Raw genomic sequence first — 21,892 nt, forward strand, 5'->3', positions numbered from 1 at the left:
GACAACCCTCACAGTCTTGCTGTCAGCCAAAGGCCCCCTCTAGTCCTGCACTAGGTCTGGCACTCCCGGAGTAGAAGTCTAGGTGGTTGGGTCTCACCTGTGCAGGAGGCAGTAGGGATGGAGACTTTTGCAAAGAACCCCTCTTTGTCACATCAGGCTCAGACAGACCCTCATCCTTGACAGTAAACAGACCGATGCAGGATCTGCCTTTGATCCCCATGCGTTGCCCCTAAGGTATGTGTCATCCCCTCCCGCAAAGAATGATCGAGATCCCAAATCTGTGCACAAAATGATAACATTTATTGAAAGAGTAATTTTTTTTTAATACAAAAGAAAGCTCTGTACATAGTACTGTGATTACTTCCACATCCTTCCAGAAACACAACCCTGGAAACTGGAGGGAAAAAAAATAATAATCCCAAACACACTTATGCGTACACACACACGCACACGCACGCGCACACACACACACACCCCTCAAACCAGTAAAATTAACTAAAAATGTCACCACACAATAAATGCCATTTTATCCCTGATACACAAGTGTTCTTACAAGTCTGCACTTAAATAAAATACACCATTAGCGTTTAACCAGCAGTTGCCTTTGGGGAGCCAGGGAGGGGATGCAGTCAGACACCCTGTAGCAGCAGGGGCTCTCCTGCCATTCTGGCCCAACAGCTCTGCTCCATAGTGCTAGCACAAGCAAAGCAGAGCAAAGCCAGGCCACACTGACGTGCTGGGGCAAAGGACAACGCAAACCCCAAACCCACACTTCTCCCTGGATGAACTTCTAGGTACCCAGATTGCTTTGGAAGCATTACTGAGCAGTTTTCATACACCTAGCAAAGGGACATGGCTTAGCACTCCCATATGCTCTGAGCTGCAGTGTATGCATCACTCTTAGAGTAAGGATACTAAGGGGAGGCAGCATGCAATGTCACTCTCACCAACTCTCCACAAGCCCTTCCCAGGCTGTTAACAGACCAAGGGCTGAAAGACCCTTCTGGGAATTCTTTGTACAGGGAGCTTGGAGGGAACCTGTCCATATCTGTGCACTGCAGAAATGCTGTAGAGGGGGATCTACAGCCCAGATCTTCAGCTAGGGGTTCAGAAGATGCTACCCGCACAGCAAGCAGGGAGAACAGGGATTAGCCACTGCTGGTCACTCACCACACCCAGGGAAGAGTGGGGATGCCTAAATCCCTTAGACAGTCACAGGCAGCACTGCTGCACACCAAGAGCAGTGACAGAACAGCTGCAGGTCCCTGGACCAGAAGTGAACAGGGTGATCATCAGAAAACCCAGCTCAGCTCTGGCTCCCATGCACGCTACAAATCCCCTGCTCCTGAGGAATGGGTTTCCCACTTCTAGAAACTAGCCACTGCTTCACTCGCTTTCTGCCCATTGAGCCCAGAATTATGAGTCCTCCGTATAGATAAGTGGGAAACAAGCATCCCACTCAGTTGAGCTTGATCCCTGGCACATGCTGGTGGATGAAGAGTGTGGCTTAAACGCTAATGCTGAGGGAACATGTCCAAGGTTACAATACAAACTCAAAAGCAAGGCCCCTTTCCTGCCTCCATGCCCACCCACCCACCCCTCTCCCATCCCCCTGGTACAAACCCCATTAAAACTGTACAGGAGCCAAACTTTTATTCCTTAAAGAATTACATAAATACTGAGTTTAACACTTAGAAAAATAAAGTAATTTTCTTTTTTTTTTTTTTTCTCCAAGGCTTCTTTTGTCTTTAACTTAAAAAAAAAAAAGTTACAGTAGCTGCTTCTTCTCCTAAGGATTCAGCAGCTTCTCTCACTTGCTCACTCTCCCTCCAGGGACAGGGCTAGGTAGCAGAGCCATTCACAGCAACTCCCATGCAGGACCAAGCGTGCTCCAGCCCTTCTCCCCCCGGCCTTGCTGAGCCTGTACAGGCATCACAGCTGTTCCTCCACAGCCCAGGATGGCCTGCAGATCACCCTGATGCTCAGAGGAAGAGCCTGGCACCTGCCCAGCAGCTCAATGCCCCATGGGCTCTTCCCTTTGACATTTGAGTTGTTTCTCCACCTTGCATCAGACACAGAAATTTAGAACACGCCGGCTGGAGCTGCAGGGGGATGTAAGAATGACCCAGCCGCGTTCCCCTGGGTGTACGGAGTCCACAAGCAGTGCGAGGGCTGAGAGTGTGGGGCTGAGCAGAGCACAGAGCCCCTGAGGAGCTCTCCAGGGCATCATTGTGTTCCTGGACATCTACAGACCACCTCAGCTGTGCAAGGGCAGCCACTGGGGCTAGGCCAATCAGGCTGAAAATCTGCCAGGCAGCCCAGTGAGGAGGCACTAAGGGCAGAGGGCTCACTGTAGTGCATACAAGGAGGACAGGGCCACGTGCCAACAGCTGTGCCCTGCCCTCCAGAAGGAGGGCGCACAGACCTAGAGATGCACATGCAAGCTGGCCCCTCTCTCCCGTCCAGAGCCCAGGGTGAGTTGCTGCAGCCAGGACCTGTCACCCCACAAAGGCACATTGCTGAGGCCAGCAGCACAGCCTCAACCCACTCTGCTCTGAGCTGCGCCTGCGTGATGGCTCTGGAACTGAGCTGAGCCCCACGCAGAGTAAACACTCATGGGCAAGGTGACTCGGAGCACCCAGAAGGAGCCAGAGCCTTCAGCTGGGAATGGCCCGCAGTATTTATTTACAGTGCAGAGCAATCCTCCCCTCGAGAGACAAATTTCTTTGGCTGGCGTGAGACAAGCACAGCTATTGCAGCATCCAAATGCCCCAAGCCCTGCATGGCCCCAGCACCGCTCCACCCCAGGTGGGTTCTGCAGCCCCACGCGCATGCCTGTGTGCGTGGGGGTGGGCGAGTGCGTGTGTGTGTGTGCATGTGTGGATGAAGGAAACGTGAAAAGGCAACAATAAATAACTGGTGCAGTCTGTACGAGAAGGAATTGCCACCAGCCCCAACACTGGCATGACAAGCCAGATACAAAAGGCTGGCAGCAGAGGCCTCTCAGTCACTCTTGGCGCTGTGTGAGGTGTCCAAGTTGACCACCTGCAGCTCCGTCAGGCTGCTGCCACTGCTGCTCTGCTGCCCGATGACAGCCATCTAGAGAGAAAAGGGAGGAGGACCGACTGGGGGACAGCATGCCCTGACACCATGCATGCCAGCAGCCAGGGGGGCACTGTCCCTCCTGGGCACCTGTCCACGGAGGACAAAACTGCGTCACCCAAAGGTGGGTAGCACTGACAGCTTTCCCAGACCTTGAGGACTGACCCTACCCAGCCAGGTCTGCCCACGTACACAAAGGATGTGCAGGCAGGAGAAGAGCAAGAGTACCCCCTGAACACCTGCAAGTACTACTCTGTGCCTACCTGGTGAAGCTGGACAGCTGAGACTGGGATCTGAACAGTGCCTGATGGGGCTGTCAGGAACACTTGGGGGACGCCACCTGCCACAGAGAGAAGCACAAATGACACTGTCCCTTAAACAGTGCTCCCCACTTGGATCCATTCTCTGAGCTCCATGGAGCTTCACAAGGATAAAGCTGCCAGTCTGCATACATGGAGGCATTCCAGAAGAAAGCCACATGCATTAGTTTTCCAGATGCTGGGAGAAGCAGGCACAAGTCCTCAATCCAAGTCTTGACCACATGGCTTCATGCTGTTTAGTTCCCTCATGCAACCACACAACCTCTCCAGAGTCTCCTAGCTCCCTCTGCTGCCTGCCCCACACGCCACCCATCCCAGAATCCCTCACCCTTTTTACCCAGCAAGAGCTCAAGCAATCCTTTGCACAAGAGAATGGCAAGATCTAGAAGTGCACATCAAGCATCACCCTTGCCAGGCCTTTGTACAGCCACTAGGACTGCTGAGAAGAAAATTCTTGGAAATTAACATACAGCATAAATACATGCAAGAGTAGAAAAATCAGGATGTGGGTGCACTTTAAGGGAGCACTGACCCAGACAGCTCTCTTACCCTGATCCTGGACCTGGCCGTGGGACACCTGCATCGCTGAGGGCGCCTGTGGGAAAGCGTTGAGGACTGCAAGTCCACCGTCCGCAAGGCCAGATGTGGGCGCATACATCACCGCGTGTGGGCTGGGGTACATCATGTGGCCACCCACAGTGGTTGGCACAGACGACGTCATGATGGTCGCTGGGAGGGTCACTGGCACCAGGACAGACTACATGTGAGCCACATGAAAGGGGTCTGCCACACTCACATGCCTGCTCAGCACCCCTCAGCCATGCTGTGCTGAGGCATGGTGCATGAAGATACCCATCTTGTCTCCCAAGCTCATGGGGAAAAGTCCCATAGATCAAGTAGAAGAGCTCAAACCTCTCCTTTCACGAGTATGAAGGGGCAGAAAAGCACAGTAGTCAAACATCCCAGGACTAAATTCAACTTGTATCTCAAGTTCCCTGATGAAGCTTTAATAAAGCTGTTGAACTAGATTCAGCCTGCATCCAGGCACCTGAACTCAGAATTTGCCAACAAAGAGATGTCCTCTGCATAGACAGTAAAAATCTCAAGCAGATGTGAGCCAATGCCTTGTGAAGCAATGCTGCCTCACTAAGAAACCATCTGAGAACTGGGTAACCTGTTCCCAGCTCCATGCTGTAAGAGTTAACGATGTATCTGGAGAAGCTCTGAAATCCCTTGGAAGGTGCCCTAGGCACAGCAGCATCTACCTAGATATGGCATAGCACAGGAGCTGGCAACAGGGATCAAGACACCTGGGAAACTGTCAGAAAGGCTGGGATAGAGTTGGTCTGAAGAAGGAAACTGGGCAGGGAGCAAGCATGAGGTCTGTTGGTGTGGGTTGTTATCAGCAGTGGTCAGGAAGGCAGACAGAAGGTGGTTACCTGTTCCGCTGGAAGAGGTCTGGGTAAGGTCAGTGCTGCTGTCACTAGAGGGAGACGTTTGCTGCGGTGCCTGGTGCACCTGGATCGCTTGGACTGGGACCTGCTGAGCCATGGTACCACCTGGGGAGAAAGAAGAACCCATGAGCCTGTGGCTCCACAGGGATACAGGCACTCTGGACCACGTGAAAACGCTGCAGTCCTTCACTGGCTGCATACAGTTCCACAGCATGACACTGCACTGGGGAAGGCTAGACAAAAGCAGCATGTGGCAGAAACCAAAATGTGTTCTTTCCTGGCACATGGGCCAAGAAGGTAGCTGGCCCACAGAGCTCCAGAGAGTAAAGAACAGGCCACAACAGCTTTTGCCAAACTTCCAGGCATGGTTCAAGAACATCTGGGGCCCTCCTCACCATTCCTGGCCCCACCAAGACACAGCACAGAATATGCTGGGAGGAGAGGGCCCAGCATATGCCTCTCCAGTGCTCAGTCAGCTCTGCAAGGATCATCTCGCTGCACCAAGCAGAACCGCAAGAGCCTAAATGCGCAAACCAGCTGGGCTCTGCTGCCTTCACAGTCTGGAGATCAGCTTGATCCTCCCCAGGGCTCTAGGTCACTGCTATCTCAGAGCTTGTGACCTCAAGGACAGCACAGTGCCCTACACAGGCATTACAGAACACATGGCCTCAAGGCATTGAATCCTAGAGGTGCAGGGGCACAGCCACACAGCCTCTGGCCCAGACCACTCACTGCAAAGCAATTCAGCTCCAGAAACAGAGCTTAGCACAGAAAGCTCCCCTAAGGCTGAGGTCCTGTCTCCAGAGGGAAGAGTAAGGGATGTCAGGGAGCAGGAATCACTGTCCACCTTGCTCAGATGGGGCATCTCCCCACACATCAAACGAGAGACATACATCAGTTATTCTCTTAGTTCCTCCAGATCACAAGGGAAATCCAGACCCCTTGCGTGGGATCATACTGTCTGCCAGGGCCCATGGGAGCCTTAAGCATTCCAAGAAAGTACCCAGGCTATCAGACTCGTCAACTTGGGTATAAACAGGCAGGACACAAGAAATACTGTCATACCAATGCTGGTCCTCAGATGATGGTTGCCCCACAAAGGAGAGCCTAACCCTGTTCTGAAACTCCAGCCAGGAGCATGTCCAGCCACAGCACCACACCTGGAGAGCCTTGACTCAGCACAAGAAGAAATTCCTACAAAGGACAATGTACACAAGGAAGCACAGCAGCACCACTCCTCTGCTCTGTGTCTCTCCCTAATCACTGTGGTTCAGTGACTGACTGCAGACCCCAACACAAAAGCCAGGGCAGCTGCTACTCAATAAGTAGCCACTAGGCACCTGAGCCCCTGCAGTATCCTTCCATCAATTCTAGCACCACAGTTCAGCCTCAGCACAGCTGCACTGGAGACCTGCCTCCTCTGTGTTTGCTAGCCACAGACCAAACCCTGGAGCAGGAAACTGAAAACCCACTGCTTCCCTTGGTCTGTATCCCCCAGGATGCCACTCCTGCCTACATCAAGCATTCTCTGCCCTGTCTTCCCATCTCTCCCCCAAAGCTACAACAAGGGTACTCTGTGCTCTGCTTCCTCTGTGCTCCCACCTCAGTCAGTGGTCAGCTGTGTGGCCAGGACCAGGACCCGCACAGACGCCTCCATCCCCCCACCTCTAGCAAGCGGAGGAGAAGCGAGTGCTGACCTGTCAGCGACACGATCTGCCCTCCAGCTCTGGCAGGGAAGCGGAAGACTGTCTGTTGTGCCTGCTGCAGCTGTCCAGCTGTACCCGTGACCACCTGGCCCTGCTGGCTGGAAAGAGCCAGAGAGTGCGGCTGTAACTGAGTGAGAGGAATGGTAGGGGTCCCCGGAGAAAGGGAAGCACCTGCCAAAAGGAGGGAGAAAGAAAGGCTTTGTCACCACCAGCTCTTTTCACTCCCTCCAGGCTTCTTGGTGCTGTCCTGGGGTCCTAGCTCAGCTCCCTACCACCTCCCAGCAGCAGGGCCAGCTAGCAGCACTCTAAGAAAACGGTCACTACATGACCCTTCCCCAGCCACTGGCCTGGCTGGGTTTGGACAAGGAATCTCAGCCAGGTTCACCTTACAGCAACAACCCACTCTGCTTCCCTTCTGCCACTAGGCCTCCTCTTCCCCAGAGAGAACAGCAACATACTCCAGGTGCCGAGACAGACAGATGCAGCCCTCAGCCCCTAAAGGCACTGACCTGACATGAGGGTGAAGCCAGTGGGTATTGGCATGAGGCCCCCAGACGTCACTGCACTGGCTCCAGTAGTCTTCAGCACTGTCCCGTTGGCACTGGTGACGGCATTGGGGCTGATGCTGGCAGACACTGGTGCCAGGTAATTAGTGATGGGGAATGACGGGCCACTGCTGACCTGCATGGAGGTTGAGGTGGTGGGGGCTGTCTGGATGGACGTTGTTCCCGGCAGGTTGGTGACAGCGAATGCGGGTTTCAGTGCATCCTACAAAAGGAGAGATGGTGAAAACTCAGACCAGCCCATGAGACTTCTGCCCACGACACCAAACCAGGCTCTGTAGGTTGCATCCCCTTGCCAAATCATACCCTCAATAGCCTCCTGCCAGCACATGGAGGAGAGCCAGGGCAGCAGAGAAGAGTTGCTTGTACAAACATGAGGAAACTGTACCCAATAATGCAGCATGAGGAGAGCTAGAGAGTGCTCAGCATAAACTCTGGATACAAGCCCAGGGCCACACAGATCCCCTGAGAGCCTTCCCTGCAATGCATCAGGGGAAAAAGCAACCCTTCCCCTCCCCAGGAGTCCCCAAAACATCTAAGAGGAGAATAGCCTCTTTTTGGCACACAACAGGTAAAAGCAGTCCTTGCAGGGACAGACGTAAAGGCATACAGGGACAGACGTAAAGGCATACACTGCCTCCTGTCAGGAACACACAGCACTTCCCTTAAGGCAGGAAACACCCAACCAAGAACAAGCTGAGAACTGGTTCTTAAAGGCAGCTGTACGCTGAAAGCAGCAAGGGAGAGGTGAGCAAAGGCAAACCTGGACACTAGGGAGACCCAGACCTGACAGCAGCTTTGGCAGGCCCTGGGGAATGCCTCAACAAATCTCCTGGAGCAAAGGCAATAGAAAGCACCTATTTGCAAATCTACTAGCAGGAGACAGGCACAAGGCAAATGCTTCCAAAGGACCCTACGTGTCAGCTACAGCCAGCACACAGCACAGTCCTGCAAGGAGCATCAGAGCTCTATGCCTGAGGACAGCATTGCCAGAGAAGCTGAGCACCAGGGAAAGGGCCCTGTGCTGGGCCAACACTAGCTTCGGGGACTAGTCTGCCAGGTCTGGAAACAAGGGAGGAATGTGTTTGCCAGGTTGCAGAGCACATAACACCCTGGTTTCCACAGCCACAAAGCACGAAGCTGGATGTGGCTTGGGTCTGCAGAAACCAACCAAGCCTTGCTGTCTCTAACAGTCATATTTCACCTAACGTGCCTCTGTCCGCCAAATCCCCTTTCAAATACCCAGGGTCCCCATGGTTCCTCCCCTGCCCTGCTCATCTGGCCAAGAGCACACTAAGAATGCACTGCTTCACAGGAGACCATGTCACAAGCCACAAGGGACCTGCCATCCCCATGTCCTACCACAGCTGCCAGTACGCCTGGGAAGAGTTAAGGCTGCCACACTCCCACCCCTCCCACTGCGGGCTGGTGGGTCCAGCTCTCCCACGTGCTAAGCCTTGTTCCCAGCTTGTCAGGCTGCCAGGAACAAGGAATTCACAGCTCAACGAACAGCTAAAAAAGGGAAGGCAGCCCATTTTGGACAGGGGGATCCAATCCCAGGCACTCAGTCGTGCCCCAGGGCCTGGGGAGGGAGGAGAGTAACACCCTTGGCACCGCAGTGCCTGAAGTCCAAATTAGAAGAGGCACGTGATAACGGAGCAGAGCCCAGCAGAAGCACTTTCCATTAGCTCAACCACAAACTCCTGCCGTCGCACATGGGACACAGGAGGCTGTGGGTGCCCTCCCCATGTGGGTGACAGGGCAGAGCTCTCCCCAGCCCACTGAAGAGCCAGAGCAGAGTGGGGCAGGACAGATCCTGTTCCCAGTTGGAAAAGCCAGGGTTCCACATCCCCAGCTATAGCTCTAAAGCAGTACACCCTTGAGACATAGTCCCCAGGGCACTTTATTCTCTCAGGGCTTGAGGAGACATCCCAAAAAGTTCACAGCACTCTACTCAAGAGGATTCCCAGGGCTCCCTAGAAGCATAAGGGCAAACCTCAGTATCATGAGAGCAGCAAAGGTGCTTGGAGAGTTGTTGCCATGCATACTCCATGCGTACTCCATCTCTGCACTCCCTGTTCTGACACAGGGGAGACTCAGATTCCTTCCATCTTTATTGTGTTTGTCTTGGGCTGCATCAATAGCTCTCAATACAGAAAGAGAGCTGGGAAAGGCTTTGGGATTGGACACCCGCTGCCACATACCCATGATTGTCTGGGGTGCCTCAGTGACCCTGGGCTCCTTGGCTTTTCCCCCGCACCCTGCGAAGCACAGACTACACACATGAGGCCAGCCTTCAATAGGAGCCAAGCCATGGATCACCTTCAGCAGAGGTTACCCAAGGGGCCATGGACAAGCCTTGAGGCAAACAGCAGCCCTGAACTCCATTCCCTTCCTGATCCAGCTGCATATCCATTCCCCATCACAGCTCAGTGCAAACTTCAGTTTGCAGAGCAGTGTCTGGGAACAAGCACAGAGCAGAGAGGTGCAGCATAGCAGCAGATGTCTGCCCGCACCCACATCACTGCTTTACAGAATGAGTGGATCACATAACGACACCCAAGAGATTGCACACAGACAGTGTCCTTTGGGGCCTGCAAAAGATGAGACAGGTCAGTGCACAACAGTATCATCACAAGGATACAGCATGCCCCAATCCCAGCTGTGGTCCAAGCTCAGCACCATGGCAGAGAGTTTGGGTCTGGCACAACAGGAGAGTCTCATAGCTGCTGCTGGCTGTAGCACAGAGGAATGCCAGCAGGCTGCTGACTGCAGGTAACAGCCTGGCTGCATTGTCTTCCCAACTCTGCTGCAGCAGCTGAACACAAGCAGGTTTTGTCCGCACAGAGATCTGGAAATCAGAGTTCACACAGGAAGGCCAGAAAGCCTCTCAGAGCATCCTATGCAGCTGGACCTGATCGTCCAGGCTCTGAATCTCCTGCCACCTCCTCCAGTGAGGTACCTGTGTAACCCAGCCATGTGTATCACCCATCCCTCAGCAAATGCCAGCCACCTAGCATTGCCCACTCACAGGCTCTCTTAATTCTCAAAGGACTTCTTGGTCTATCTGAATCAGGCTGATCTCTGCCAGAGCACCAAGCAGACTTCCAGGCCTGCAGAAGGCACAGCAGGACTGGGGATGGTCAGGGTAGGACTGTCCCCAGCCCCAGGGTTTGCCTTGACAGGAACTCTCAGTAGGCCAGGGTGGGTTTAATCAGAACGTCAAGCAGAAGACAGGGCCATAGAGCTCCTCCAGCCTCACATCAAATGCTGGCTGTGGCCACAAAGCACCCCACACTAAGCATTACCACTGGGATGGAGCTTGCAATATTGCATCAGAAAGTGGGAAAAGAGAAGTTGTGTTAAGAAGATCTCTGCAGAGTAAGTGCACCCCAAGAAAACAGTTCATTTGGGGCTAATTAGCAGTACTTTCAGGAAGAATCTAAAGGGATATGATGCGGACAAGTCCCGTGCTAGGGACAGATCAGCTGCCACGCACGGTGCTTCCTGCACCTCCAAATTACTCCAGGCACAAGTAATTAGTCTCATTACAAAATGCTGACAGAACTTGTCTTTTCATCCAGGAGAAGCCCAAGAGACACAAGTCCTTACAAACATAGGCTGCACAAGGGAGAGACTGCTGGTGATAGCTGGCTCCTCTGCCTACTGGAAAGGGCTGACACAGCTCACACTGAGAATCAGAGGCACTCAGGGAAGACATGCCAGACTGGGATAGCCCGGACTGGTGTTGGACTCTCATCAGAAGGAAGCCTTCCCAAGGACTCTTCTGGGCTCCTGCACAGAGTCTCCAGTCAGGAACACTTTGGCCCACCACAGCTCCTCTGTTTCCAGGGATCTCTGGGACTGCTGATGTTTCTCAGGGCTCAGCAGCAATAAGTTTGTGCTTGGTGCAGCACTGCACACATGTGGGGAAGTGGCCATGGGGGGCTGCTGGGCACCCAGCAGCACTGTGACCAGAGCTGTTGTGCTGTCATAGCATAAAAACAGGCAGCTGAACACCCCTGAAGCCCCAGGCAACATGCTGAGCACATGTCAGGGTTGCACTCACTACCTTTGTGATTATTCCACAGAGATCTCAAGGTTCTGTCTGCTTAATGTTTAGCGGCTACTGCATGGCAAGGATGCTGCTGTGGCTTGTACATAAATGGTTGCAGAGCTCCTAGAGCAAGGCCACAGTTCACCTGGAAGGATACTTTTGCAGCAAGCCCGGTACTCATGCCACAGGCACAAGTACAGGACTGCTCTAACTCACAGCACCCAAGGGCACTGCACACAGATCTGGGAAGCTGTGGCTCAACTCCAAATTCAGCATGTCATCCCAGCCTTGCACCACAAACTTCCCTGCCTCCCACCTCCAAGTACCTGTGGACCCAAGCACCAGCCTGCAAAGGAAGTAGGAGGGATACAGGAGATGGCTTTCTTGCAACAGCTGTGAGGAACAGCATCAGGGAATGCAGGGATAAGACAGAGCCCTTCCAGCAGAAAAGCACTATTGCCTGACTCTGCACCCACGGGCAGGCCACCCTGAGCAAAAGGCCACAAGTAACACAAGCAGGCAATGGCCAGTGTCTGCAAGGACAACAGGCAGGGAGCAGAAATGGTCTGTCCAGCCAAATGTTTCCATTCCCCATGTCCTCCCTGCCCCCTTCCAAAACAGCACCAAAGCAAGAGACAGCTGCAGCTTATAAGGAATGTGAGGGGCCCTGCCAGGGACTCTGGCGAGGGAAACCAGGCCTTATAAGGCCATGGAGGCAGAATCAAATTTTTATCAATGAGTGTGAGAGCATGGAGACGCCTGGGGAGAGATAACAGTGCTGAAAGCTGGCCAGGGGGGTGGGCTGGGCCAGTGGGGAGCCATGCTGCAAAGGCCAGGACCAGGACACCTGCCACCCGCTTCCCTCCCTCTTCAAATCACCACTGTTGTCAGCCAAGGAGTCACTCCCAAGAGCACACAGCACAAGCTCACTGCAGTTGCAGCAAAAGGGGATCCATCCCCAGCTCCCTAAGCTGCTATTTAAAGAGGCCTGGGGATGATCAGGGCTCCTAGCACAGGCCATGCCTCCTTGGGTGCCCAGGAACATTACCTTGGTCTCCCCACTGCTGTCCGACTCAGACACCTGGTAGGTGAGGTCCGTCTCCTCAAAGCCTGTGGCACTCATGCGCTGATCAGTGGTGGGGTCCGAGCGTGGGGGTGAGTCCGGGGAATTGAGGCATGTTTGGATCAGCGCCTTCCCTGTCTCACTGGTGATCATGGGCTGCAGCTTCCGTGTGGCAAACGTGTACACATGGCCTGTCTCGCTGGCCACCAACAGCAGGACTTGAGTGCCAGTCAGCGTGGAAAGCTCGTAGGCCTGCCAGCAGCACAAGGGAAGAAGAGAGAGTCAGGGAAGTCAGAAGAGGTGACAGGGGCAACATAAAGTGCAGGACAAGAGTCACTGCATGTCCCTGCACTCCCAGCATGGCTGTCCTGTTCCTCACACCAGCTCAGGCTTCCTGTCATGCCAGAGGAGCTGTGGCCTCTAAAACCAACCCAAGATTGGTTCTGTACAGGTTGAACTGTCTCGAGCTGTGTCTCCACCCCCTTTAGCATGCCCTTAGGTGACGCTGCCTGCCAAGAGGCTGCAGGTAGAGTGGTCCCCTCAGTAGAGCAGTCTGAGAACACAGGGACAATGAAATATCTCCATTCTGGAAATCCCACTCTCCTCTCCAGACACATCCGGATGTCTCTCCTCCTCACCTCTGTGAAAAGATGTTACTGGGTCTACATGTCTGTTACATTGTAACAATGTTACAATGTCTCTGCTACCTTGTTCCCCTTACTGACACTCCATTCGGACTAGGACCCAGATTCCTCTCTCAGGCTTCACAGTCCTGAGCACAGCTGCACCCAAGCACCACTGCACCATCCCCCAGATGGGGGATGGTGGACTAGGAAGTACACTCTTCATATGCCATCACTGCACACTACAAGCTTCCACAGACAGGATGTCCTAATTCTACATCCCGTACACCCAGGATGTGTCCAGTGGAACCCCATACCCATTCCCACCTTCCCAGGGTGCATGATGCCCAACACAGCTGGGGTGCAGCACTGCCCAGTTGTTCAGAAGATGCTATGAGCACCACCAGGGATGCAGGCGAGCCAGCTGCTTCCAATCGCCCACAAATTCCCCCAAGTTTCTAATCTGTCTTTGCACACCAGGAACCACGGAGTGCACTCTGGACCGGCCGAGACGTGGCATTAGTCCCTTCCGCGGCCCGAGGAGCCAGCCCTGCCGGGCCACTTTGCGGGGCAGGGCAGCCCAGCTGTGCCACCAAATACCCAACGACGGCTCACAGCGTGGAGCGGCCCCGGTCAGCTGCGGCCCAGAGGTGGACGCTGCACCGGGATGGGCTTCCCCAGGCATACCAGACGCCCGTGGACCGCCAGGCACACCGACATCCCCCGGCCGCGGGGGTTCCCGCTCCTGGCCGCCCAGCTCCCCGCCCGAGGCTCCCGCGCAGCCCCCCGGAAAGGGCTGGTGCCGGGCCGCCCCCTCCGGTCCGCGGGACCGGGAAGCCTCAGTCGTTTCCGGGCACGGCCCGCTCCGCGCTCGGCCGGGGTCCCACGGGCAGGTGGGACGCGGCCCACACCCCCGGCCAGGCCGACCCCCTCGCCGGCTGTAGTCGCGGGGCCGCACCTTCTTCATGATGCCGGTCTTCCTCTTGCTGAAGGTGGTGTAGCGCCGCAGCTTGTTGTCGATGAACTCCATCTTGATCTTCACCCGGCCCCGCGTCTTCTTCCCAGGCTTGGCGCCGCTCACGGCCCCACCGCCCCCGCCGCCGCTGTAGGCGGCCGCCGCCGCCGCTCCCGCCGCGGGCCCCGCCGCCACCGCCGCTGCCGCCTCGGCCAGGCCACGCTTCACGCCGCGCCGCTCGCCGCCCAGCTCCTCCTCCTCGGCCGACTCCGAGTCGCCCTCGCTGCCACTGTACAGCGCCTCCCGCTCCAGGCGGCCCCCGGGCGCCCCCGCCGCCGCCCCGCCGCCGTTCGCCCCACGCGGCACCGGCGACCGGCCCAGCCCAGAGCTGCGGGCCAGCGCGGCGGCGGCGCCGTTCCCAGCCCCGGCCTGGCTCGGCAACATCGCGGCGGCGAGCGCGGGTCGGGTCGGGCCGGGTCAAGCCGGCCCCGCCATGGCCCCGCCGCGCTCCGCGCTCACGGCCCCGCTCCGCCGCCGCCCCCGCCGCGCCGCGCCGCCCCCATATAAAGCGATACAATGTTGCCTTTTATGGCGAAGGCGCTCCTTATATGGGGCGAGCCGGCGCCCCGCCGGGAGGCGCCGTCCCATTGGCTAGCGGCCGTCGAACACCGGCGCCCATTGGCCGGCGGCTGGCGTTTGATTTGCATACGGCCCGACCGCGCTCGCGTCACCCCCGGGTTGAAACACGCAGGGAGGCTCTTAAAGGGACCGCACGGCCGGGCGGGCGGGGCTGGGCCCAGCCCAGCCCAGCCCAGCCCAGCTCAGCTCAGCTGGGTTCGGTTCGGCCCGGCCCGGCCCGGCCCGGCCCGGCCGTCCTGCGGTAGGGCGGAGAAGCGAGGGCTTAGACGCCCGCGCTGCCAGCCCTCCCCTCGCCCTCTGTTCCTACCGCCAGCTCCAGGCAGTCGGTTCCTCGTAGGGGACACACCACGTGGCTCAAAGATTACCTCGCAATCCTCAGGATCTAGTCAGGAGGGGCTCCGCACCATCCTGCCTGCCTGTAAGTAATGCCACTAGCTGTTGCTCGCGGCAGCTCTCCACCCCGGCTGCTCTCAGACCCTGCAAGGGACAAAGTGCTGTCCCCCTTGTCTCTCTCTGGCTGCAGAGGCAGTGGGAGGGATCTGTGGGCAACGTGGGTGCTGAGGGGTGTGCAGGACACAGGACTGAGCAGATATGTCTGAAATACACATTGCCCAAGCACAGGTTGATCGCTAGTCCAAAGAGAAAGGGTCTTGATTTATCAGGATGGGCCACAGCTGCCTTCAAATCCACAGGTGAGGATGAGGATGTACGACAGCCATCCACGGGTACGACAGACCACTTTGTACACTTGGGACGATGGCCGGGCAGGCCCCAGCACAGGTGGCAGCCCCTGCCCACCCCTGCTCTGTAGATCAGAGGGCTCCTAGCAGGTGGCACAGGTCACCTCCTCTGCCCAGGTGTGACCCAGGACCTCCACAGGAGGGACAGCCCACATAGCCAGGACAACTGTGTGCAAGGCAGGCTGCCTGTGGGTCAGCAAAGCTGCAGGAGGGACCACAGCCCCAGAGCTCAAAGTTGTGAGAACAAAGTCACATCCTTGGCTGAGGAAAGGGCTCTCTCACACCCTGTCCTACAAACAGGAACTGTACCCCAGGGCAAGACCTCACCTGTGACAGCACCAGCCCTGCCACAGGCCCGTCTTGTCTCCTGGGCACCCCACGGAAGGTTCTGCAACTTGCACAAGCCTTTTCCATATCTGCCTCATCACTCAGAGGACATGCACGCTTGCCACCAGTCTTCCTTCACAGCTGTCTCCCACAGCCCAGGGCCAACCTTCTACAGAGCAAGGGAGTAACTGCAAAACTAAACACCCCCCTCACTGCCACCACCACCTCCCCCTCCTCCCCGTCAGCCATGCTCCTCCAGTGAGCACACATGCCATTTTTAGCTCCCAGCAGGGCTGCTGGAACTCACATGCCTCCATCACATGCCCTGGCCACCTTCCCTTCAAGCTGAGCACAAACTACACCTAGCACAGGTGAGACTGAGGCCCTTCTATGTCATGCCAGACTGAGAAAAGATCAGCAAGACCCTCTGCATGGCTTGAAGCACCAGTTAGACTGGGAACAATAAACACATAGATCTGACAGCCAGAGCCAGGCCAGTCTGCGTGCCTAGCACAACTGTACAACCATTGCAGGTTACCAGAATTTGGTTTTCTCTTGTTCATGAGATGGCTACACACTCCCTTCCTCTCCCTGGGCTTTCTGATGGCAGGGCCATGTGGAGGCCTTTTGCTCCCCAAGCTGCGGGAGGGTCTACACAGGCAAGAGATGAGAGCTGGCTCATCCCTTCTGTTGCCATCTTTTCCCTCCCTGGCCTCATCTTGGGGGTGTTTTCCAAGACACTTGTCCTGCTTATTCTCTGAATGGGACCAGAGCCTGCCTCAGCTTCCGGGGATGCCAATCTCACCCAGGGCAGTCAGATGCGCGCTCTAGAGCCAAGCTGTGTCCCCAAGCCACCATCACAGGCCACAGGACACAAGTTACCAGCACGCCTTCCCTAACCAAACCAGCAGGCAGTGACAATGAAAGCAGCTTAAAGCAGGTCTTCAACCACTTGACAGTCCCATTTTATCTTCAGGGCTATTCTCATTTACAACCCCCCAGTCATAAAATTCCCATTTCTAACCCTCTTCTTACACAGCTTCAGGCACAGCACTTAACACTATGCCATAAAAGCCTCTTAACCTGATTACTCACAAGGTTCCTTCCGGACAAGTTGCCTAACGGCTCTGCTTTAGCATGGGCCCAGCTGCCAGATGCCCCCAGCATCACCCCAACCCTCCTTGCCCCCTTTTCAATCCTCCTCTAGGCCATTGCAATGAGCCCTTCTTCATCCTTTTCCAGCTCTTCATCCATATTTCAACTGGGAAACTATTAAACACCCTCTTCACTGGGTACCAGTGGGCCCATTAGTTCCCCCACAGGTGCTTGACACAGGGCTGCAGAAGATCCACAGGGCAACAGATGAAATTGGAGTAAACCAAAAAGCCACGCAGTAGATCTGTGCATTCACTGATCAGGGGTGCTCAAAGTATACATGGGTGCAAGGGGAATTTGGATAACTTTCTGGCAAGAAAAAACATCAAGGACTGATGGAAATGCCTGGTTTGGAGGTCTTAATGCTTTAGGGAGTTGTTATTGGGACTAACATACACCTGTGCTTGCTCTTCTCTTACACTGTTCAGTAAATGTTCAATTTTGGCCACAGAAGGTGGCCCACTAGGTGAACCTTTGCTCTGATGGAGCCATGCTGTTTTTCCTGGCCCTGGATAATCACATCTTTAAGGTGTTCCTTCAATTTGGGCTGAGGCAATTAAATCCCACCTCTGCCAACTGCCCAAGTCCTCTCATTCTTCTGTAGGGGCTTTGGCTAGGATTGTATTTGCTCAGCTTGCTGTTTCTAATTAGTTTGGCCAACATCTGTCCTATCCCCAAGAATACAGAACATTTTCATGACATCACTTCCAAAAATACACAATCCCAACCCCCGTCACTCAGCACTGTTTGGGTCTGGAGTTTGTCCTAGCTTTGGTGACTTTCCATTTGGGTGTTTCCCTGTAGTCACCAGGTCTCGACTGCACAGCAAACAGGTACTCAAGTCTCCAGGATGTGTTGGGATAAAGAAGATAACCCAATCCTGACACTGCTCACTGCAGCCATGGTGTTCCCTCCCAGTACACAAGATACCTGCATGAATAAAGCTGCCAGAACAAGGATGTTACCCAAAAAATCCTTGGCATCTCTCTTCTCTAGTTATGGCATCACTGAGATTCTGCTTGGCTAGGCCACTGCAAGTGGCTGCAGGAATCAGCCCAAAGGGTGCAGTGGTCCTGCCTGAAATGAAGGACAGCAGATAGGATAGTCCACAGGAACAGGATGGATGGGAGAAATGGAACAAAAGAATATCAAACAGCAAATGTGAGAGGTCACTTGCAAGTTTGAGAGCACATACGCAGCAGTGCTGCAACACTCATGCTTCAAAAGGGTTGTGTGCACACTGGAGAGAGGACTGGGGGGTGACAAGAGGGACATGCAGCTGCAAGGGGGAGAAGGCAAGGCACATCCTGACACAGCCTATAACAGCTCCTCTCAGCAGTGCCACCAGTCCCAGGCTGTGGCCAGGCCATCTGGTCACGTAGGCAGCAAGGGTTCAGGGTGGCAGTAACCTGCAGCCAAGTCCACCAGGAGCACTAGGTCTAGTGAACTAGACGTGGTTGTCACCCTCTAGAGAGGGGCCCAACACCCAGCCACTGCCAGTCTTAGCTTGCCAAGAGGCCTTGGCTTGGGGAGACTCCATAGCTCCCAGCTGCAACACACAAGTGTTGGAAAACAGACAAACACTTTCGATAACTGTTCTATGGCCAGCAAACTTGCTTGCAGAATTTCCAAGCAAGCCATTTCCTGGACCAAATTTGAGCTCAGAGTCAGCTAGCACACTTCAAGAAATGAGCCCTTTCCACCCTCCAGTATCTACGCAGCCTCTCTGCGTAGCAGAGGTGGGAAGGGGATCCTGGACATTTCTGGTCCATGCCTGATTAAAGCAGAGCCATCTAGACTGGACTGTTCAGGACTTAAGTGGTCCAGAGTTGAGCATTTCTGATGATGATGATGGAGATGCTGTAGCTTCTCTGGGACTCAGACCTTTGTTACACTCGAGGGGAAGCATTTTCTCTAATACCCAACATGAAAGTCCCTGGGGCAGCTTATGCCTATCACCTCCAGTTCAGCCTGAGTAGGCTTCCTGGAAGAGCTCAGATCTGTCTCAATAACCTCCCCAACACAGAGCTGAGCAGCAAGTGAAACTGCTGGTCTGGATCTTGGTCAAGCCCTGCATCTCACTATGTCTCCAAGGGACTTGGCTCATGTTCATGCTGTGGGGGCTGGGGCTTCTTGTACGTTATCTGCCCACCTTTCTTTTCCCAAGAAGAGACCTGCCAGGACCCTGCCACTGCTCTGGGCCATTAGCACAGAGAGGGTTGCAGACCATATATGACAGCAGGATTTCCCCCAGTATCCCCATACAGGCCTGGCCCTACTAGCTTCTGTGTTCCTCAAGTAGTAGCAGCTGTGCAAAAACACAACCCAGTGCTGGCTGCAAAGCTGCCCCAGGCCACAGAGGTATGTGCACAAATCCCATTACTACCTGAACGGGGGGGAGACTGTCAACGTGGTTGTTTGCTTGGAGTTTGAGAGGGACATTTTCTCTTGAGACACCTGTTCCTGTTGGAAGGCAACCCATGACTGCCCAGAGAGACAGTAAGTGCTGAGGCAAAGTGTTCCCTTAGGGAACACAAAGCTCAAATTCATCTGAGAAGGGGGCTAAAGGGCTAAACACAGGAGACAGATGCCTGAAGAACTGGCCCCAACCCTTCCCAGGAGCTATGTGGAAGAAAACAGCTATCTGACAGCAGCATCTTACAAAGACAAAAAAAAAACCAAAAAAAAAGCGCCTTCTTTATTGAGAGCAGCACATAAAAACCCAACAAAACCCAACCCTTCTTGGCTGCAGTACCCTCCACTCAAGCAAACAAACTAACCCACTCTAGGCTGCATTCCAGTAACAGAAATACTATGGTAGGGAGGAGTCAGCGCTCTGGAAGAGGGAGAGGGAGAGAGGGGGCTCTGCCCAGAGTCATAGTACAAAAAAAGGCACAGGGTAACTGGGAAAGGTAGTGAGCTCCTTCATATGCCAGGCACTTTGTGCTCCTGTTGGCTGGCCTGTACCCATGGGGGTGTGGGGAAGTCAGGCATGCCTAGCACAGATGGACGGAGAGAGAGGCCGGGCCAGGCCGGTAGGTATGGACGTGGTGAGCAGGGACACCCCAGCTCTCACTGGATGAGGGGGAGCTGCGCTCCATCCACACCAGCAGCCTAAGGGCACCGGGCTGAGCAGGCGGAGAGCAGGAGGCAGCAAGGGCTGTCTTTTGGGACCTGTGGAGGAGGGAGGTGGGGCTGGGGTACACTGGCTTGTGCTTTGAGTTCAGCAGCTGCTGGCACTGAGCTGCTTGCTGGCGCATTGGGGTCGGGCTCAGCAAGGGGCTGCAGGAGTGCCAGGGGCTCCCCAGGCACATAGAGACCCCCTTCCACCCCGCCACGTCCTTCACCAGCAAGGGGGCCGGATGCTCAGGCTTTGCTGTCAGCTGAGCTGTCCCCAAGGGTGGTGGCGAGCTCACTGAAGGAGGGCCGATCCTTAGGGCTGGGGGCCCAGCAGCGCTGCATCAGCTTGGCCAGGCGGGAAGGGCAGCCCTCGGGGTGCGGGAGCTTCGTCTTTCCTGACTGCAGACCTGGCATGAAAGAAAAGTTCAAAGGGCGATAGGGAAGGGCTGTGATCCTCTCTGTGGAGTGCAAGGAGGGCAGCAATTCTCCATGCAGGCTGGGACAGCCTCCTCAGACAGATTAGCACCATGTCAAGAGGAGGGACATCACACAGCTTGTCTGGCCACCTTTACCACACGAAAAGAAATAAGGCTACAATTTCAGAGACAGCGCAAGGTACTCCACATACCTGCTAAGACCTCATCATCTGCCAGTGGAGTGTAGGGCATCTCCCCATGCGTGAAGACCTCCCACATGAGCACCCCAAAGGACCACACGTCCGACTTAGTGGAGAACTCATCTTCCAGCACAGCTTCAGGTGGCATCCAGCGCAGCGGGATCCAGGCCTGGCGGAAGTGGTAGTACTCACTGTGGGCAGGACAGGCAGGCAATGAGATTGGCGCCATTCCACCCCCATTCATTCCCCTGTCAGGCTCCCACTTGACCTGTTGTACACGTCCTTGCTGAGGCTCAGGGATGAGACCTTGACCTGCCGCTGGGCACTGACCAGGCAGTTCCTGGCTGCCAAGTCCCGGTGCACAAACCTGCCATTGGAGAGATGCTCCATCCCCAGGGCCACCTGTGTGCAGAGAGACACCTGACCCCAGAGAGGTGTCAGCACTGGCTGTCCTCCTTTAGGTCCCCAACCCCACAGCACTTCAAAAGCTGCACTGTCACCTTATGTTTGGTAGTGAGAGGCTGTGGCTTCAGAGACTCATCTTTGCTCTTCGAGATCCTCAGGAACTGCTTCAGGTCCCCCTGGGAGACAGAGAGCAATTAAGACACAGCACCTCTACATGCGGCCAGTCTCATCAGTCCTTGCAGTGCCTGGATTTGGCAGACCCGCAGATCCTCATCTCCTGATCCATGGTCCCTGCCTTGCAGGGCAACCAGTATCTTGCTTCTGGGCCTCAAGTGGCTACGATCAGGGCAAGCAGGCCTGAAGTCTCCAGGAGGTTTTTCATGCCCCAGGTTGATTTCTCTCCTACAAACTCCAGACTGCCTATAGCCCTTAGCATTCACAGCCATTCTGCAGCATGCAGTCCCACAGCTTAGCTTACACAGCTGAGTCCAGGACATAAACCAGGAATCAGGAGGATGTAAAGAACAGTCACCTCCAGGTCTTGCAGAAGAACTTCATTCCCCTTGAGACTCCTCCACAGGTTGGGAACAGCAGTAAGCTCAGCCTGGTATCCCTACACCTTGCCTGCCCTGTGCTGCCAGCCTGTTGTCACACTTGCAAGCCCCATGCCACTGTTGTCATCCCCCTGCTCCACTGCAGGTACTGCTGGTAGGGCCCTTACCAAGTCCACATACTCCAGGACCATGTAGTGTGGCTCTGCCTCACGGCACAGCCCCAACAGCTGCACCACGTTGGAGTGGTTCAGCTTGCCAAACATCTCTGCCTCTCGACGGAAGTCCAGCTGCAGCTGCTCATCCCTTGTCTGCAGGCTCTTCACCAGGACCAGCACTTCCCCCTCACCATCTTCTGCACCTTTGGCCTTGGCCAGGAACACTTCGCCAAACTCACCCCTGCCTGAAAGTGCAGAGAAGCACATGGGAAGAGAGCGTGTGTTAGGACAGCATGTGTATTTGACAGTCCAGTGGCTGCAGGGCCCTCAGTACCCCA

At 55.2% G+C, this 21,892-nt stretch overlaps 2 protein-coding genes across 3 annotated transcripts in view; both read right to left on the bottom strand.

Annotated features, from left to right (window-relative positions):
* Positions 1-277: 277 nt before the first annotated feature.
* Positions 278-14,363, bottom strand: SRF (serum response factor). Of its 2 annotated transcripts, XM_051793120.1 has the most exons (8): positions 13,847-14,363; positions 12,251-12,517; positions 7,092-7,350; positions 6,574-6,753; positions 4,862-4,981; positions 3,972-4,163; positions 3,366-3,442; positions 278-3,099 (listed from the first exon to the last, which is right to left on the bottom strand). In XM_051793120.1, the coding sequence occupies exons 1-8, from the start codon at positions 14,285-14,287 to the stop codon at positions 3,004-3,006; spliced, it is 1,632 nt and encodes a 543-aa protein (XP_051649080.1). In that variant the 5' UTR covers positions 14,288-14,363; the 3' UTR covers positions 278-3,003. The 2 variants fall into 2 exon arrangements, with proteins under 2 accessions (XP_051649080.1, XP_051649081.1); XM_051793121.1 differs by lacking the exon at positions 6,574-6,753 and having other exon boundaries at positions 13,847-14,360.
* A 5,016-nt stretch (positions 14,364-19,379) lies between these two features.
* The window catches only part of PTK7 (protein tyrosine kinase 7 (inactive)), a 37,510-nt gene continuing 34,997 nt past the window's right edge, over positions 19,380-21,892 (bottom strand). The window contains exons 16-20 of the mRNA XM_051793119.1: positions 21,567-21,799; positions 20,941-21,021; positions 20,709-20,860; positions 20,453-20,631; positions 19,380-20,231 (exon numbers count right to left, since the gene is read on the bottom strand). Of these exons, the coding sequence (XP_051649079.1) occupies positions 20,071-20,231; positions 20,453-20,631; positions 20,709-20,860; positions 20,941-21,021; positions 21,567-21,799 (806 nt within the window). The 3' untranslated portion in view covers positions 19,380-20,070. The remainder of the gene's footprint in view (positions 20,232-20,452; positions 20,632-20,708; positions 20,861-20,940; positions 21,022-21,566; positions 21,800-21,892) is intronic.

Source organism: Manacus candei, unplaced genomic scaffold, assembly GCF_025592945.1.
Source record: "Manacus candei isolate 608988 ecotype Guabito, Panama unplaced genomic scaffold, ASM2559294v1 h1tg000035l, whole genome shotgun sequence".
Taxonomy (NCBI): Eukaryota; Metazoa; Chordata; class Aves; order Passeriformes; family Pipridae; genus Manacus; species Manacus candei.

What these genes read in the sequence shown, in the direction of transcription:
- SRF (XM_051793120.1), bottom strand. Translation starts at nt 14,287, where the DNA reads ATGTTGCCGAGCCAGGCCGGGGCTGGGAACGGCGCCGCCGCCGCGCTG. An exon ending in TGGCTTCACCCTCATGTCAG is followed by an intron (nt 6,754 to 7,091) that starts GTCAGTGCCTTT and finishes TCCTTTTGGCAG; the next exon opens with GTGCTTCCCTTTCTCCGGGG. An exon ending in GCAGATCGTGTCGCTGACAG is followed by an intron (nt 4,982 to 6,573) that starts GTCAGCACTCGC and finishes CTTTCTCCCCAG; the next exon opens with GTGGTACCATGGCTCAGCAG.